The sequence below is a fragment of the Eleutherodactylus coqui genome, chromosome 1 (assembly GCF_035609145.1).
Source record: "Eleutherodactylus coqui strain aEleCoq1 chromosome 1, aEleCoq1.hap1, whole genome shotgun sequence".
NCBI classification, from domain to species: domain Eukaryota; kingdom Metazoa; phylum Chordata; class Amphibia; order Anura; family Eleutherodactylidae; genus Eleutherodactylus; species Eleutherodactylus coqui.
In genome coordinates this window covers 42,292,721-42,312,518 of record NC_089837.1, presented here as the reverse complement: position 1 = coordinate 42,312,518, position 19,798 = coordinate 42,292,721, and the positions used below count along the sequence as shown (strand labels likewise).

General features: G+C 42.7%; 1 protein-coding gene across 1 annotated transcript in view; it reads left to right on the top strand.

Moving 5' to 3' along the window:
* The window catches only part of LOC136614436 (zinc finger protein 585A-like), a 66,944-nt gene that overhangs the window by 33,125 nt on the left and 14,021 nt on the right, over positions 1-19,798 (top strand). The window contains exons 5-9 of the mRNA XM_066594116.1: positions 950-1,110; positions 2,155-2,168; positions 2,347-2,572; positions 2,654-2,777; positions 4,463-5,614. Of these exons, the coding sequence (XP_066450213.1) occupies positions 950-1,110; positions 2,155-2,168; positions 2,347-2,572; positions 2,654-2,777; positions 4,463-5,614 (1,677 nt within the window). The remainder of the gene's footprint in view (positions 1-949; positions 1,111-2,154; positions 2,169-2,346; positions 2,573-2,653; positions 2,778-4,462; positions 5,615-19,798) is intronic.

Here is a 19,798-nt window from a genome sequence, read left to right as displayed (position 1 = left end):
CGAGGCTGAGAGCGGGATTCTGCATTCTAGTCAATAGGTTTCGCCCGACACTGTTCGGTTCCCGGCAAACAGTGCAGTTTTGATGATTCTAGCGAACGGAGTCACCAACAATAGTACAATCTGTGCCGTGGATCTGGGTAATGGTTACACTATAAGTGAGTGAGGGTGGTGAGTCAGAGGGAGAATAAAAGGAAGAAAACTAGAATGTGGCGCACATGTTCAATAGTGTGGGATGAGTCTCACAATTAAGGTGTGGCCTGACTTTTCTCTTATTTAAACCACCATATATAACACATTTCAGGCCAACAGTGTATATCGCACATGATGATAGGATTTAGAGTTCTAGAGTTCTTTTTTCATAAAGATGATGACATACTAAAACCATCCAGTTAACCCAATGATCTCATATTCTCTTACAAAATGGTCCTTTTACCAAATAAACTTCCAAAAATAGGTAAAGGAATGAAGTTACAAAAAGAATATTTCTTCACACATCCCCCGAATGTACAGGAGTAACTGTACATCATGTAGCGTTAAGGGCGTTCAGATCGCAGAATTCAACATGGATTTTTCCACCTGGATATGGCGAACTGTGGATTTCTGCAAATCTGCGTGTCTAATTCTCGGTGTGGAAATAGCATGGAATCCACGAAACGTGACATGTCACTTTTTTATTTTTTTTCTGCACGGGGATTTTAAATCTGCATGTGGAAAAATCTGCATCATATGGATTATAGCGCAGATTCCCACTGATGATAATGGATGCAGATTTGCAGTGAAATTGGCACAGATTACATGTCAATTTCCACAGCAAACTGTGTGAACCTACCCGTATACATGTGGTGACGGCTCTGAGAACCTGCGTCTCTCAATGCTCAGTAAGTGAGGTTCTGTATATCACACATGATGATGTCCTCGTATGATTTAGGGCCTTTTCTTTTTCAAAAAGGGTCGACAGTATTAGAACCCTCCAGTTCATCCAGTTCTCTCATGTCCTCATCCAAAATGGTCCTCATGAATGACCCACCGAGGATGGAGAAGACCAGCAATGAGATTACCAAGGGGATATTAAGCTTCACCTTAGAGATCATCAACCTGCTGACCGGAGAGGTAAACTTTTCTATGTTTCTATGATCTTTGACTGCTAAACAGGTCAAAACAGTCAAATGACATTGCAAACTAACAGATGAGAATGCAATCATGTTGTGCCTCACAAACCAAACTTAAAGGGGTTGTCCCGCGAAAGCAAGTGGGTCTATACACTTCTGTATGGCCATATTAATGCACTTTGTAATGTACATTGTGCATTAATTATGAGCCATACAGAAGTTATCAGAAGTTTTTTACTTACCTGCTCCGTTGCTAGCGTCCTCGTCCTCGTTTCCATGGAGCCGTCTAATTTTCAGCGTCTAATCGCCGGATTAGACGCGCTTGCGCAGTCCGATCTTCTTGTTTTCTCAATGGGGCCGCTCGTGCCGGAGACCGGCTCCTGGTAGCTCCGCCCCGTCACGTGCCGATTCCAGCCAATCAGGAGGCTGGAATCGGCAATGGACCGCACAGAAGCCCTGCGGTCCACCGAGGGAGAAGATCCCGGCGGCCATCTTCAGCAGGTAAGTAAGAAGTCACCGGAGCGCGGGGATTCAGGTAAGCGCTGTGCGGTGTTGTTTTTTAACCCCTGCATCGGGGTTGTCTCGCACCGAACGGGGGGGGGGTGAAAAAAAAAACCGTTTAGGCGCAGGACAACCCCTTTAACTGTTATATTGCAGTTATCAGGTTGCAAAAACCTGTGAGCCACAATGTGACCACATTCACTTCCAATAGTTTGTGATGTTGCAGGGTTATACTGCAATCTCTGATGCCATGACCTTTTTTTGGTCAAAGCCTTGGCCCTATTTAAAGCATAGCTAACTTTTTAAATGGTCTCTCAGAATAATCTGCAGTGTGTGTATGAGGAATTAATCTGTTTCTGGACAGTGTATGACTTAAATCCTGTATTTTTCCCCCCTTTATGGATTGTATATCTACGTACCTGCTGCTATGTTGTGTGCTGTGTTCTATAGATTGCACGTTCCTTGTTCTTGAGTTTAGTTTCTTTCTTCCTGTAACATTTATAAAGGTTTCCATCATGTCCTCCCTCCTTCTTCTTTCTGTCAGGCTATACAGATGAAGTATTCTGTCTCTCTTGATAAGTTTTGTGTTTCAGATCCTTAACCATCTTTGAACTTGTTCTATTTTTTATTAATGTTCTTCTCTACACGAAGTCTCCAGAACTGAAAATAGTATTCCAGATGTGGTCTCACCAGAGCTCTGTACAGCGGGATCACAATCTATATCCTTCTACTGAAGGATGAATACTGAGTTCAGTTCTCTACGTATCTCTCTCCATACACAGGATTACATGATGGTGAAGAAGACATCGGATGATGATACGACTCCCAACAGCCATCTCCATAAGTCAGGAGGATGTAGCAAGAACCAGAGCCCCATCACGGAGGATCATCCTCACTTACGAATGCATGAGCAGAAGATCCTAGAACTCACCAACAAGATCATTGAGCTGCTGACTGGAGAGGTTACACTGCTGGGAATGCTGGGAAATTATACAGTAACACTAGTGGTGTCTGGGTAATGATGGTATCATTGTGTGTGTCAGGTTCCTTTAAAGTGTCAGGACGTCGCGATCTATTTCTCCATGGAGGAGTGGGAATATTTAGAAAGACAGAAGGATCTGTATAACGACATCATGATGGAGAACCACCAGCCTGTTATCTCACAAGGTAAGAAGATACAGGATATATATTATGTTGTACAGATAAAGACATATACACACAGCCAGCATATTTTTCAGACTATTTGATGCACTTTTTATGAGAAAAAAGTCCTGGAAGGTTTGTGTATCTAATAGTCACAAGCTAATGGTGAGAAGGATTTATTTAGACACCGACAATCAGCTTTCTTACACTCCAGCAGGCGCCGTAGTTGGACATAGTGGTCAATGGTCATGAGGTGATGGGGTCAGATTGGTGTGCTTTGGGCCCACAATTGGAATTGGTTCTTGGGGCCCACCCTAAAGCTACGTGGGAACAATACTGGTTAAAGGAACATAATGGTCCTTATTGACTGCCGGCTCTGAGGGATTAAATCTTCTGTATCATAGTTAAGGTTTTATTCACATGGGAAGCATTTAAGTTCGATGATAAAATGCCCTCAAAACACATATTATCTGTGAAGCTATTATGGCTGCAGCTTTCTCGTTAAGTTCCTTAGTGTACTGTGCTGATGAAAGGCATGGGCTAACTGGAGATAACTTATGTTATTTGTGTGTTCCAGGAATACCTTGGTGGTTTTATGTTACATGCCACCAGGTTGTTTTTTAAAAATTAGTAAAATACTGAATGAGGAGAAGTAGAGATCCAAAATGGAGCTAGACATGTTTGTATCAAGGCCTTCTTGTTTCCAGGTCCCATTAAAGAACCAACTTGTTGAAAAAAAAAATTAACATATAGCATACATATATATCACTGTTAATCTAACTCTATATAACCATATAGCCTTTATATAAACTCATTTATTAATTTGTTGCCTTCATATTACCTTTAATTTAATGCAGAAATTCTGCAGTCAGCATGTAGTTTCCTTATGAAACCAATTTCCTATTTTGAGTCTAATTAATGTTCATTTTTCTAGCCTCGGCTGTGTTTTTAAATCCCGTGGTTAAGATAACACTGACCGTCCCTCCCGGTGACCTTTCACTATAATTCTAATTTTTTTTTAAGTTTACCATAATTCATTTTATTAGGAAACCCCCTCCTTCTATGTCCTGTGTTCAAGTTATTGACACTATACCAAACATTTGTTCATATTTGTTGAAAAACACTGCCGATTATATAATGATATTATGTATATTATATCTCCGCAGCATGTCTGTTTATGCTGTGGATTTATACTGTGGAATTCAGCTTCTGAAATACAAGGGTTAAATCCTGCAGCATTTCTGCAATTAAAAAAGTGGCCAAATGCGCATAGTTTAGGCTCAGATTTGGCCACTGCGGATTTAAAGCGTATTTGCTGTGAGATTTCCACTGTGGAAAGCGCTCAGCAGATATTAGTGTGAAGGGGCTCCAAGAAATACTGTTTTAGTCAATAACATTTTCACTTGCAATGTACTTGTTGTTGCTGTGAACCAATGGATGTATCCATGTCTCAGTATAATATATACATCAGCAAGCATTTATTCTGCTGTCACTGCTTCAAAGCATCAACATTGTAATCACAAAGCACTGCTCAAACTGCATCAAAAACCTAAAGTGTTTTTTAGCCTAAGTTTGTATTTATGTAGTGGATGCAGGTTTGCACGCGGGCACAACTTACATCGCACAGCACATGGATACATATTATAACTATGGCTACATTGTGATTTGAAGATAAAGATATATCATTTAATCCATTTTAATCCTAACAGATAATCCCAGTGAGAACTCTGATGGAAACTTCATGCTATCGCCTAATTATACATTAGAAGAAGATATCGTGCAGCACTCTTCAGGAGAAAAGATCACTACCCTTCATGTACAGTCAGGACATCACAGTTTAGAAAAGAAGCCATACTCCTGTTCAAAATATGGGAAATGTTTGACAGATAAAGCAAATTGTATTATACCTGAGAGAAGTCACTTGGGGGAAAAGCAATTTCCTTGTTCAGAATATGGAAATTCCAAACTCAAAGATCATCTTACAATTCAATCAGAAGAGAAAACATTTTCAAATTCAGAATGTGAGAAATATTTTGGAAGAAAATCACATCTTGTTACACAGGAAAAAAGTCACACAGAAGAGAAGCCATATTCATGCACAGAATGTGGGAAATGTTTTAAGCACAAATCAGTCCTTGTTAATCATGAGAGAATTCATACAGGAGAAAAAACATTTTCATGTTCACAATGTGGAAAATGCTTTACACAGAAATCAAATCTTATTACACATCAGAGAATTCATACAGGAGAGAAACCTTATTCATGTTTAGTATGCGGTAAATGTTTTACAGACAAATCAAATATTGCTAGGCATCTGAAAATTCACACAGGAGAAAAGCCATACACATGTTCAGAATGTGGGAAGAGCTTTAGAGATAAGCCAGATCTTGTTAAACATCAGAGGATTCACACAGGGGAGAAGCCACACACATGTTCAGAATGTGGGAAGAGTTTTACAGATAAGTCAGGTCTTGTTAAACATCAGAGGTTTCACACAGGGGAGACGCTGTATTCATGTTCAGAATGTGGGAAGAGTTTTACAGATAAATCAGATCTTGTTAAACATCAGAGGATTCACACAGGGGAGAAGCCATATTTATGTTCAGAATGTGGGAAACGTTTTACAGATAAGTCAGATCTTGTTAAACATCAGAGGATTCACACAGGACAGAAGCCATATACGTGTTCAGAATGTGGGAAAAGTTTTACAGATAAGTCAGATCTTGTTAAACATCAGAGGATTCACACAGGGGAGAAGCCATATACATGTTCAGAATGTGGGAAATGTTTTACAGCTAATTCAGATCTTGTTAAACATCAGAGGATTCACACTGGAGAGAAGCCCTACACATGTTCAGAATGTAAGAAAGGTTTTATAAGAAAATCAACTCTTGTTAAACATCAGAGGATTCACGCAGGAAAAAAGCCATATTTATGTTCAGAATGTGGGAAAGGTTTTGCTACTTATGACAAATGTAGGGAGCATCAAAGATGCCATTTAGGGAAGAAGCTATATTGATCTTTTATGTTTATCTTACTTACTAATTTGTTTATTTTACTTGCTTCTACTACCAGTAGTAAGGTATACATTTACAAATTTATAGAAAAAGAAAATTAAAAGATTAAAAATACCCCTAACTTCCATTTTATTTTAGTGTATTGTGTCAACTAGTGATAAGCGAGCATGTTTGGATAAGCCAGTTACTCGAGCGAGCCTCGCTCTTCTCGAGTAACTACATTCTTGTCCAAGCGTGCTCGGTGGGCTGGGGGGATCTCTCTCTCTCTCTCCCCTGCTATCCCCTGCCGCCCCCCGAGCATGCTCGGACAAGAATGCAGCTACTCGAGAAGAGCGAGTAACTGGCTTATACTAGCGTGTTCGCTCATCTCTAGTGTCAACCTATTTCATCCGTTAAATGTGATGGAAGACTGTATTGGGAGCCGGGGCTTAGTAAAGGCTCCCATTTCTGCCATATTAGCACTCTTTGTGCAATAGGATAGTGCTGATGGCAAAATAAACTGCAATACAGAAATATTACACTGCATTGTGTAAGCGATCAAGTGGTTGCATTCTCGAGTTTGACGAAATAAAGAAAATGTAAAAAATCAAAAATCTCTCTTTTCCCTTTATCATGTATAAAAATATTAAATCGTAATTGCTATAGTCGTGTCTGTTAAAGTTTGGACTATTACAATAGCGGAGTTTAGCATACCTCATCAAGGATGAGGTGTGCTAAATGTCAGAAATAGAACAGTCTTCGCTTGAAAATCACAGCGCTGGAAAGCGCCGAGATTAAGCAGCTGTCTGAGGGGCTCCATTGAAAACAATGGGACCTTTATATCACGATTAGCACAGCCCTGAAAACGACGCGTTAATTGCAAAAAAAAAGTGCTGGTGTAAGGGAAGCCTAAGTCGAAGGAAAAATAAAAAGTTATGGCTCTTGAAAGGCAGTGATTAAAAAATAAATAAAACTGCTGCTGCATAGGGAAGGGGTTAAAACAAGCTCAGGATTGGTCAGCAATAGTATTTTTACCAGAAAAAAAACTCTTATTCTGCAAAGCAGTTTTTTATAGGCTGCCTTCATTTTTCTTTTTCAGATCGTCAACCCACAGCTGTAAAATTATAGAGCAATATTCCATGTGAACGAAATGATCATCATCTGATTGCTATCTACAAGGTTACTTTATTTCTCTTGCTGAGATGATACCTTTTCATGGTCAACAAAAATACATAATGTTATAGCGAGCTTCCTCAGGCTTATGGAATAGATCATGAATTTATATATACATACATATGAAAAGGCAAAAACATGGTGTGATTAATTTGTACTGAAAAAAAAAAATCCCAGAACAGGATGAGCAGAGGAGTAAGTATATAATTAGTTCAAATTAATCACACCATGTCTGCGCCGTGTCATATGTATGTGTATATAAATGCATTTTTCATCAGGTCTATAAATGTTATAAATTTATAAAATGTTAGAAATGTGATAAAATTACTTTTTAACCATGCTTCTGTTGTTCTTTGCATTCAAACACATCATTGGATATATGTCCCATCAAATTACTTGCAGTAAGCTGCAATCCAATGGTCAAGTTTTACACACTTTGTTTTATAATAAACGCCAAGATAAACTAGAAACCAGAGATGTTTTCACAATCCAGGAAATTCTACTTTTTTGGCAGAAAGCTAAGATACCTACCAAACATTTAAAAGACTGTATTGCAAAGCTTGAAAAACTTCACGAGGAGTGAAGAAAACTGCAAGAAAAAAAATGCAGCCAGAAGAGCAAGTCAAGGTATTACCCTTTACAGATTAGACAAACTAAAACATATTAAATTGTATTGATTATTCTTTAAAAACAGACACTGGCGGGCACAAATGTCCTCCTAAGAAATTAACAGATTGTTGCACTATTTCTTGGGTAAGGACAACAAACACACACACATAACAAGTAACACACATGAAGTTATTTGTACCCAAAATAGCTGATTGAACTCCAGCCAATGAGCTTATTAGAGATATTCATAGTACGGGCTCATTTGATTTAATAGGGAGTCACATCAAACTCCTGCCTGGACTAAATTCAAATATCAATATAAGGAGTTGGAGTAGGAGCAAGAATAAATCACTCTCCCCCTATGTTGATATTGTCCAATGGGCAGACAAGCCTAACGTCATGTGACTAGGGTACCGATTAGAAGATAGACCGCAGATGTTTTTCTTGAAAGATTTTCTAAAGAACTTCTCTATATTTCTGATGGTTGTGCTTTGTGATAAAGCTACTGAAGTTGTGCATGAAGATGAAATGCTGGAAATCAAATATTCAAGCGGTTGAAAGGAGGGTTCATCGACCAGAGATGTCTAAAACACAGTTCAGACAAAAAAGAAAAGAAAAAATGATCTTGTTAAAGAATCTGAAAAAAAGAGTTACAAGTAGTAAAGAATGCCAACTTATGTTTACACAGTGAGGCTACTGAAGCTGAGAAGGTCTCAGAAGTGGCAGCAGAAATCTTGGAAGAACTGCAGCAAGAGAATAATGACCTCAAGAAGGCAAACACCAAAAGTGGAGAAACAATTTGTCCAAACGGTAAAAGCCTACGACAGGGTTTCTGCCTCCAAGGACCAACTGAATACTACCAAGCAAAAGTTAGATTCAGAGGTAAAGGAACTTCGAAGAATGCTAATGGTTTTAACCGATGATAACAATGTACTAAGAGAAGAAATAGAATTGTTACAAAGTGAGGAAAAGCTAATAATTATAAAGCTGAATCGATTGAAAGATGAATTGGAGACTGTTATCTATAGCAAGGCCATGCTGGAGCATGAGTTACAAGAGGAACTGAAAGAATACAGAGAGAAGGTTCTTGAGCTAGAAGAGACCTTTGAAATGAAGGTTCAGTTTGAGAGACTTAACAAGCTGTTATGCACTGAAAAGGAGGACTTGGTTAGCTCCAAGGATGATGGTGAAAAGAGTGAAAATGAACTAGAAAAGTCTAAGGAAGTACAAGAAAGCAAGATTCAGCTAGAGGAACTTGAAGAGGAGTTACAAGCCACAGAGGATACAAAGTTACACTTGGAAGTCAACTTGCAAGCGGTGAGGGCACAGTCTGAGAGAGAACTGCAAGGATGTGATGAGCAGAGTGAAGAAGAGAAGAAAGAACTTGTCAGACAAGTAAAAATAGAAAGAGACCCCCAAGCCTGGAGTTTTGACCCTGGAAGGCGAAAAGAGAAAAGTGTGATAGGACCTACAGCCTTTATCAAAGAAGGGGGGTATGTAGAGGTGCACTACAGAGAATGGCCTGTAAGGGGCAACAGACAGGCATTCTGGTGCCTGAGAAAAGGAAAAACGCCCACAGGAAGTGGAATAGAAGTATGCATTCCTGCTACTGTGAGGGGAGACATTGGCTAAGAGAGCCAGAGAGACAGCTCGGTGGAGCTGGAGGAGCTGCTAGCCCCAGGGTCCAGTGCAGACCCGGAAAGGCACAAGGTTCACAGAGTGACCACCCTAACCTCAACACCCAGGTGGGGTGTGGATATGGACTTTATGTCTAACAGCTTGAGGTGGGATTACCACTTGCCTGGTGGACCTGAGCACCCTGCGTGGTGCAGAAATTGCACATCTTATGTGGACTTTGTGTTGCTTTTGTTGGAGTGTGCCGTGCCAAATAAAACTGAAGTGAGGTTTACCCACAACTTGGAGTCCAGTGTGTCCCTGCCGTCCTTCCCCTGGAGGATAAACTAACACACCTTTTAAACGCTCCAGGTATGGCGTTAAGTTATACAAGGTTTGTGAGAGCGCTCCTGGCTATATCTGCAATTTTATTATTTATGAAGGCAGGGATCGCCATCTAAATCCCCCTAACTGCCCAAATAATATCAGCACAAGTGGAAAAATCATTTGGGAGCTCATGGGCCCATTTTTACATAAAGGGTACCATGTTTACAGCGATAAATATTATACCAGTCTCCTACTTTATAAAGCCATATATGACTAAAATACAGGCCTGCTGGACAATACGCAAAAATAGGGTGGGATTCCCACAAGCCCTGGTGTCCAGGCATGTAGAAAGGAGGGCATCATATGTGCTGGTAAGTGACCCCCTGCTTGCCGTAAAGTGGCAGGAAAGATGTTTATATGCTATCAACCGTGCCTGCAGACACCTCTGTTGCAGTAAGGGAGAGGGGAGCTTCAACGGAGAAAACAAAACCTGTCTGCGTCACTGATTACAGTAAATTTATGGGGGGTGTAGACCTCTCTGACCAGGCACTTCAGCAGTATCTCGTGAAGCCTAAGACCAGGGCTTGGTATAAAAAGGTAGCATTCTATCTGATTCACATTGCTACCTATAATGCCTACATCATTTATAAATCGTCCCAAGGAACGCTTACCTCCTGCAGTTCCAGGAGCAGCTTGTTGAGCACCTTTTGTTTCAGACCACCGCACCCCAGGAATCATTACAGTCTGAGGAGGTGTAAAGGCTGACAGAGCTCAACTTTTACACCCTATCCCTGCCACTGAGAGCAAAAGATACTCCCCCCAAAAATGTCGGGTTTGCAGCAAGCAAGTGAGGAGGAGAAATACCAAATTTTATTCCCCCGTGCCCATCCCAACCAGGCCTGTGTAGTTACCCCTGTTTTGAGACCTACCACACAGTCTTATATTATTAATTTTATCTAATATATAGGGAAAGCCCAAAAGGGGGGGGGGGGATTCTTTTTAGGGAGTTAATTTTTTTCTGCACAAATCGGCCTGGAATTTATTCAGTTGTGTCCTAGAATCCAATGGGTGTTCAGTCCATTATAAGCCTAGCCATGTGTCCTATAAGAATGGGGGTATTGATGAACACAGAACTACTGCTATAAAATTTGGGGTATGTCTCCCCAGTTTTTCCTGCTTGAAACAAAGAAAAGTGTCATGAAAGTGACAAATTTGTGGAAAAAAATGAAATTGTATTTATTTTTCACTTGCTTTCTAATAATTTCTGGAAAAATATGTCGAGTCAGAACACTCAGTACACACCAAGATGAATAGGCTTAGGGGTCTTGATTATAAAATGGGGTCACTTGTAGGGGGCGTTCTCTTGTTTTGGCAGTTTAATGGCTCTACAAGTGAACAATGGGGCCTGGAATTTATTCGGTTGTGCCCTGAAATCCACTGGGTGTTCCCTCCATTATAGGCCCAGCCATTTGTCTGGTAAGCAGATTGGGGCTACAATGGGTATCTTTCTGAACTAAAGACAAACAGGGGGATCCATTTTGGGGTGCAAGTCTTCATTCGTATATGTGCTGTACAAAAAAAACTGTTTTCAAAATGACACAATTCCCAAAAAATAAAAATCATAATTTTTTCCTTCTGCCTTGCTTAGATTCATTCAAAAACTGTGGGGTTAAAATATGCAGTACACCCCTAGATGAATTCATTAAGGGGTCTAGTTTTCAAAATGGGGTCATTTGTGGGAGTTATCTATTGTTTTATTAGCTCAAGGGCTCTACAAGTGTGCTGTTCTGAAAGCCACCGGCTGCTCCTTTTATTTTGGGCCCCGTTGTGCATACAGACCTAAAATTAGGACCACAATGGGTATTTCTAAACACAGCACAAATGGAGGTATCCATTTTGGGGTGCAAATCCTTACTTTCATGTGCACTATAAAAAAAAATATGTCTTTAAAATGACATATTTACAAAAATATGACATTTTATTTTTTCTCCTCTAAATTGCATTATATCCTGAAAAAAAAACTGTGGGGTCAAAATACTCCTGACACCTTAATATATTAATGGGTGTCGTTTTTAAAATGGAGTCATTTGTGGGGGTATCTATCATTCTGACACCTTTGAGCCTTTGCAATCTTGGTTTGATGTAGGAAAACAAAATGTTGATAATTAATGTTTAGCAATACTTCGGTATAGTAGCATATTGTACTTTTAATATTAGTCTATTAATATTCACCACTGGCATGTACATTGATATACGGCTGTATTCAAACAAGTGAGTCTGATTTTAGTCAGTGAAAAACTTGATGTGATTTTCATTCTATTTCTCTCAATTTTCATGCATTTGTATTGCGTGTTTTTCTGTGCTCTGTTTTTGATGTGTTTACCATAGTTTACTTAGCTCTTTCCACACAATAAATGGCAAAAGAATGCCATTGTTGATCAAAGGCAGCAGTTTCGGCATCATCCCATGAAAGATCAACAGTTTGTAGGTCAGGGGCGTAACTATAGAGGGTGCAGGGGATGCGGTTGCACCCGGGCCCAGGAGCCTTAGGGGGCCCATAAGGTCTCTCTTCTCCATATAGGAAACCCTGTACTATGAGTAAAGCATTATAGTTTGGGGCCCTGTTACAAGTTTTGCATCGGTCTCGGGAGCTTCAAGTTACGCCTCTGTTGTAGGTCCTTTAAAATGAATATCGTCAGGTGATCTTTTTCCTTACCCGCCGATGCTTCCCAGTTTTTGGATTCCATGAGATAGCGATTTTTGCCAGTCTTGTCTCAGGGAGATGTAGAATGTGTCCGGCAAAACAGAGCTAGCCTTCAGTGACTTGAGAATAGAGCTTCCGCATACCAGAGCAGTGGTAGATTTCTTCAATAGTAACCCGAACGTGGAAGTGACCTTAAACAGGCCATGAAGTTGTTGGAAAACATCAAGTCACCAGTTAATACATGTGGTTGCTTTCCATATTTCAGATGGATATAGCGCAGTTGGGATCAAGACTGCATGTAGAAGTTGTATCTTTGTTCATTATGGCAGTGGAGGAGTAGCCAATGTAGGATGTAGACACTGGACATCATGCTCAGTATCCTCGGCATTGATGGTTGTACTGCACAAGTAAACAAATTGTTCATCCTCTAGCAGCTGCTGTTATTGGTTGACCATGATTGAGGCATGTGTGGATGTGGCATATCCAATTTGCCTAATCTGTGTCTTCTCACAGTTAATCTATAAACCAACCATTGCCACTTCTCTTTCAAGATACTGTTTGTTGGAGTTTGAGGATCGATGCGAAGAGTGCTACATCATCAGCAAAGTCCAAGTCAGTAAACCATTGCAGTGGCTTACCTCCCACAATGCCTGCTATATTTGGCCCAATTAATTGTTTCATGACATTGTCGAGCACTCAGTTAAAAGTGAATGGCGACAAGATATAGCCTTGTTGGACACCTGAGTTGATGTAGAAGAAATTTGTAGCTCCTGTATTGGTTCTAATATAGCAATTAGAGCTGTTAATGAATAGAGATGAGCGAGCACCAAAATGCTCGGGTGCTCGTTGCTTGAATCGAACTTTCTGCGATGCTCGAGAGTTCGTTTCGAGTAACGAACCCCATTGAAGTCAATGGGCGACTCGAGCATTTTTGTATATGACCCATGCTCCGCTAAGGTTTTCATTTGTGAAAATCTGGAAAACCCAAGAAAGTGATGGAAACGACACAGAAACGGATAGGGCAGGCGAGGAGTAACATGCTGGGCTGCATTTCAGGTTCCCAGGTCCCACTATTAAGCCACAATAGCGGCAAGAGTGCCTACTCCCCCCCCTAACAATTTTTACTTCGGACAAACCCTCATTAGTAAGGCACACCTTAGCTAAGCACCACACTACCTCCAACTAAGCACAATCACTGCCTGCGGGACACACCGCTGCCTCTTCTCCTGGGTTACATGCTGCCCAACCCCCCCACACGACCCTGCATCCGCAGAGCACACAAAAGTGTCCCTGCGCAGCCTTCAGCTGCCCTCATGCCACACGCTGGCTGCATAGCCATACAACCCTCATGTCTATTTATAAGTGTGTCTGCCATGAGGAACCGGAGGCACACACTGCAGAGGGTTGGCAGGGCCAGGCAGCGACCCTCTTTAAAAAGGGGCGGGGCAATAGCCCACAATGCTGTACAGAAGCAATGAGAAATCCAATCCTGTGCCACCTCCGTCAGGAGCTGCAAACGTGGGCATAGCAATGGGGAATCCATGTGCCCACACAGTATTCATTCTGTCAAGGTGTCGCATAGCTCAATCGACACCGCAAGGGGAAAGCCATCTGTACTCTGCCCCCTACCCAAGTCAGTCAGTGTCCTTGTGCTAGACAGGTCAAACACCGCGATGGGAACTAAGTGGGCGCCAACAGCATGGTTGGGTCCAAGGCAACCCAAGACATGAACAATTAATAAATCTGAGCGGCCAAACATGGCAGACTGGCACCGTGCCCACGACATAGGCCTCGGCCCACAGCTTCAGCAATTGTAGGCAGGAAGCGGACTTTCACTGCACCCAGGACATAGGCCTCTGCACAAACCCTCAGCAATCGTGGGCCTAGAGTGGACTCCAATGCTAGCGTAGCTGTGCACGTCTCATTAGCGCTGTATTGCTCCTGTAGTTTATCCCAATGCAGTGCCCCGGATAGTAGAGCTTACGTCAGATTAAATACAGGTGGGCTTCGGCCCACATTGCATGCCCCAGTAAGATTGGGGATTTCTATAAATACACACAGGCAGGTACAACTCCCCTATGGGAAGTCCGTGTGGACCCACAGCATAGGTTGGTCCCAGGAAGCCACCGGTGGTACATAAATAAATCCCATTGCAGTGCCCTGGACAGCAGAGCTAACGTCAGATTAAATACAGGTGGGCTTCGGCCCACACTGCATGCCCCAGTCAGACTGGTTTTTTTTATAAGTATACACAGGCAGGTACAACTCCCTAATGTGAAGTCCGTGTGGACCCACAGCATGGGTGGCTCCCTGGAACCCACCGGCGGTACATAAATAAATCCCATTGCAGTGCCCTGGACAGCAGAGCTAACGTCAGATAAAATACAGGTGGGCTTCGGCCCACACTGCATGCCCCAGTCAGACTGGGGTTTTAGACACAGGCAGGTACAACTCCCTAATGTAAAGTCCGTGTGGACCCACAGCATGGGTGGGTCCCAGGAAGCCACCGGTGGTACATAAATAAATCCCATTGCAGTGCCCTGGACAGCAGAGCTAACATCAGATAAAATACAGGTGGGCTTCGGCCCACACTGCATGACCCAGTCAGACTGGGTTTTTTTTATAAGTATACACAGGCAGGTACAACTCCCTAATGTGAAGTCCGTGTGGACCCACAGCATGGGTGGCTCCCTGGAACCCACCGGCGGTACATAAATAAATCCCATTGCAGTGCCCTGGACAGCAGAGCTAACGTCAGATAAAATACAGGTGGGCTTCAGGCGACACTGCATGCCCCAGTCAGACTGGGTTTTTTAATAAAAATAGTCACAGGCAGGTACAACTCCGCAATGGGAATTCAGTGTGCATGCACAGCACGGGTGGCTCCCTGGAACTCACCGGTGGTACATAAATAAATCCCATTGCAGTGCCCTGGACAGCAGAGCTAACATCAGATAAAATACAGGTGGGCTTCAGCCCACACTGCATGCCCCAGTCAGACTGGGGTTTTTTATAAGTAGACACAGGCAGGTACAACTCCCCTATGTGAATTGCGTGTGCACCCACAACATGGGTGGGTCCCAGGAAGCCACCGGCAGTACATAAATAAATCCCATTGCAGTGCCCTGCACAGCTGAGCTAACGTCACATTAAATACAGGTGGGCTTCGGCCCACACTGCATGCCCTAGTCAGTCTGGGTTTTTTTTTTTTAGGCCATGTACGTTGAACACCGCGATGGGAACACTTAGTGCACCGATAGCATGCACAGACCCCTGTAATACTCCTGTAGCAAAGGTATAAGCTGACCCCACTAACAGTAATGTTGCAGAAGTCTAGGGAGACCCTATTAACACTTCTGTAGTAATAGTATAGCCGGACCCCAGTAACATTTCAGTAGCAGCAGTATAGACAGAGCCCAGTATCAGTTTAATTTCAGTAGTAACGGTATCGGCAGACGCCTGTAACATTTCAGTTACAGCAGTATAGGCAGAGCCCAGTATTAGTGGGATTTCCAGAGTAAGAGTATAGACAGATAGACAACACCTATGTGGAAAAGCTAGTATTTTCTGAGACAAGAGAGGGGCATTTGATTGCAATGAAAAGGATATCCAAGGTACTGAAACTCTGCACTCCTTCTCATCTCAAGCTGAAAAATGGAAAGGCTTCATTCCTATGGTTTCTGTTGTCCATTTCAATGTGTTAGCAAATAGCAATCCAAGTTTCCGGCTACTACCACGCATCTTTCTTAGGAATTACCAAAGATGATCACAAGTAAAGGCCTCATTATCGGTCAGTCCAAAATCATTCAGGGAGTATGTGGTTCTCAGCTGGCCTGCTTCCATTGAGGATCGGTACCTGCTGCAACTCTGTCCCTTGCCCTGCAGGGATGCTGTGTTCTATAGTCACCTGTATTCCGACCTCAGCTGTACGCTTATCTTTGGACTTAGCAGTACCAACAAGTTGGAAGCCACCATTACTCTACCAGTCGGCAGAAAGGTTCAGCTAGTGATAACGGAATACTACCGCGGTTTTATTTAGTTGGCCAGGATTAAGTGGGCCGTGGCAGGGGGGTGGTGGGGGGCTTTCTTATTGTGTCGTTTAAGGTGAAATTCTTGGACTGCTGCCAGACGAACCACTGCGAAATCATTTGCCAAAAATGTTTTCATTGTTAGAGGAGGAGGAGGGGGATGTTTTTGAGGCAGTACGTGTCTTGTCCACGTGTCCGTGGTTATATGCACCTTACCAGGACCCGCGTTGGTGGGAAAGTGGTCGCGACTGTGGACCTATTAGCGCGGTTTTATTTAGTTGGGTTTTGGAATGTGGCCAGGCTTAAGTGGGCCGTGGCGGGGGAGTGGTGGGGGGCTTTCTTATTGTGTCGTTTAAGGTGAAATTCTTGGACTGCTGCCAGACGAACCACTGCGAAATCATTTGCCAAAAATGTTTTCATTGTTAGAGGAGGAGGAGGGGGATGTTTTTGAGGCAGTACGTGTCTTGTCCACGTGTCCGTGGTTATATGCACCTTACCAGGACCCGCGTTGGTGGGAAAGTGGTCGCGACTGTGGACCTATTAGCGCGGTTTTATTTAGTTGGGTTTTGGAATGTGGCCAGGCTTAAGTGGGCCGTGGCGGGGGAGTGGTGGGGGGCTTTCTTATTGTGTTGTTTAAGGTGAAATTCTTGGACTGCTGCCAGACGGACCACTGCGAAAGCATTTGCCAAGAATGTTTTCATTGTTGGAGGAGGAGGAGGGGGATGTTTTTGAGGCAGTACATGTCTTGTCCACGTGTCCGTGGTTACATGCACCTTACCAGTAACCGCGTTGGTGGGAAAGTGGTCGCGACTGTGGACCTTGTAGCGCGGTTTTATTTAGTTGGTTTTCGGAATGTGGCCAGGATGAAGTTATGGAGTGTGGACATAGTAGCGTGGTTTCATTTAGTTGGTTCTCGGAATGTGGCCAGGATGAAGTTATGGAGTGTAGATATAGTAGCGCGGTTTTATTTAGTTGGTTTTTGGAATGTGGCCAGGATGAAGTTGTGGAGTGTTGACCTATTTGCGCGGTTTTATTTAGTTGGTTTTTGGAATGTGGCCAGGATTAAGTGGGCCGTGGCGGGGGGATGGTGGGGGGCTTTCTTATTGTGTCGTTTAAGGTGAAATTCTTGGACTGCCGCCAGACGGACCACTGCGAAAGCATTTGCCAAGAATGTTTTCATTGTGGGAGGAGAAGAAGGGGGATATTTTTGAGGCAGTACGCTCCTCTCCACGTTTCCGTGATTATATGCACCTTCCCAGTAACCGCGTCGCTGAAAAATTGTCGCGCCTGGGGACCTAGTAGCGCGGCCTCGCCACCATCATGTCTTTGGGAAGCCTCCGTTTCCACAACCCTGTAACCTAGCAGTAGCAGCAGTATAGGCAGAGCCCAGAATTAGTAACATTTCAGTGGTAAGAGTATGGACAGACCCCAGTAACATTTCATTGGCAGCAGTAGGGACAGAGCCCAGTAACATTTCATTGGCAGCAGTATAGACAGACCCCAGTAACATTTCAGTAGTATAAGTATAGACAGACCTCAGTAACAGTTCAGTAGTAACAGTAGGGACATACCCCAGTAACATTTCAGTAGTATCAGTTTCGACATTCCCCAGTAACATTTCAGTTCCAGCAGTGCAGACAGACCCCAGTAACATTTCAGTAGCAACAGTATAGACAGACCACATTAAAAGTTCAGTAGTAACAGTAGGGACAGACCCCAGTAACATTTCAGTAGTATCAGTTGTGACATGCCCAAGTAACATTTCAGTTCCAGCAGTGCAGGCAGACCCCAGTAACATTTCAGTAGTATCAGTAGGGACAGGCCCCAGTAACATTTCAGTAGCAACAGTACAGACAGACCCCAGTAACATTTCAGTAGTAACAGTAGGGAGAGACCCCAGTAACATTTCATTGGCAGCAGTAGGGACAGACCCCAGTAACATTTCAGTAGTATGAGTAGGGACAGGCCCCAGTAACATTTTAGTTCCAGCAGTGCAGACAGACCCCAGTAACATTTCAGTTCCAGCAGTGCAGACAGACCCCAGTAACATTTCAGTAGTATCAGTAGGGTCAGGCCCCAGTAACATTTCAGTAGCAACAGTATAGACAGACCCCAGTAATAGTTCAGTAGTAACAGTAGGGAGAGACCCCAGTAACATTTCAGTTCCAGCAGTGCAGATAGACCCCAGTAACATTTCAGTAGTAGTAACAGTATAGACAGATCCCTTTAACATTTCCGTAGCAGCAGTGTAGGCTGACCACAGCAACATTTCATTTGCAGCAGTATAGACAGACTGCAGTAACATTTCATTTGCAGCAGTATTGTCAGACCCCAGTAACTTTTCAGTTGTAGTAACAGTATAGACAGACCCCAGTAACATTTCCGTAGCAGCATTAAAGGCAGAGCAGCACATTAACATTTCCGTTGAAGTATAGGGAGAGCCCAGTATTTGTAACATTTCAGTAGTAGCAGTATAGTCAGACCCCAGTAACATTTACGTAGAAGCAGTATAGAGAGAGCCCAGTATTAGTTACATTTCATTAGTAGCAATATAGACAGGCCCCAGTAACATTTCCATAGAAGCAGTATGGGCAGAGCCCAGTATTAGTAACATTTCAGTAGTAGCAGTATAGACAGGCCCCAGTAACATTTCTGTAGAAGCAGTATAGGCAAAGCAGCAGATTATCATTTCCGTTACAGCAGTATAGGGAGAGCACAGTATTTTCAACATTTCAGTAGTAGCGGTATAGACAGGCCCCAGTAACATTTCCGTAGAGGGAGTATGGGCAGAGCCCAATATTAGTAACATTTCAGTAGTAGTAGTATAGACAGGCCCCAGTAACATTTCCGTAGAAGCAGTATAGACAAAGCAGCAGATTAACATTTCCGTTACAGCAGTATAGGGAGAGCACAGTATTTTTAACATTTCAGTAGTAGCAGTATAGACAGGCCCCAGTATTATTTCCGTAGAAGCAGTATGGGCAAAGCAGCAGATTAACATTTCCCTTGAAGCAGTATAGGGAGAGCCCAGTATTCGTAACATTTCAGTACTTGCAGTATAGACAGACCCCAGTCATATTTACGTAGAAGCAGTATAGGGAGAGCCCAGTATTAGTAACATTTCAGTAGTACCAGTATAGACAGACCCCAGTAATATTAACGTTGAAGCTGTATAGGGAGAGCACAGTATTTGTAACATTTCAGTAGTAGCAGTATAGAGAGACCCCAGTAACATTAACGTTGAAGCAGTATAGGGAGAGCACAGTATTCGTAACATTTCAGTAGTAGCAAAATAGACAGGCCCCTGTAACATTTACGTAGAAGCAGTATGGGCAAAGCAGCAGATTAACATTTCCCTTGCAGCAGTATAGGGAGAGCACAGTATTTGTAACATTTCAGTAGTAGCTATATAGACAGGCCCCAGTAACATTAACGTTGAAGCAGTATAGGCAGAGCACAGTATTTGTAACATTTCAGTAGTATCAGTATAGACAGACCCCAGTAACATTAACGTTGAAGCAGTATAGGGAAAGCCCAGTATTTGTAACATTTCAGTAGTAGCAGTATAGACAGGCCCCAGTGACCTTTACGTAG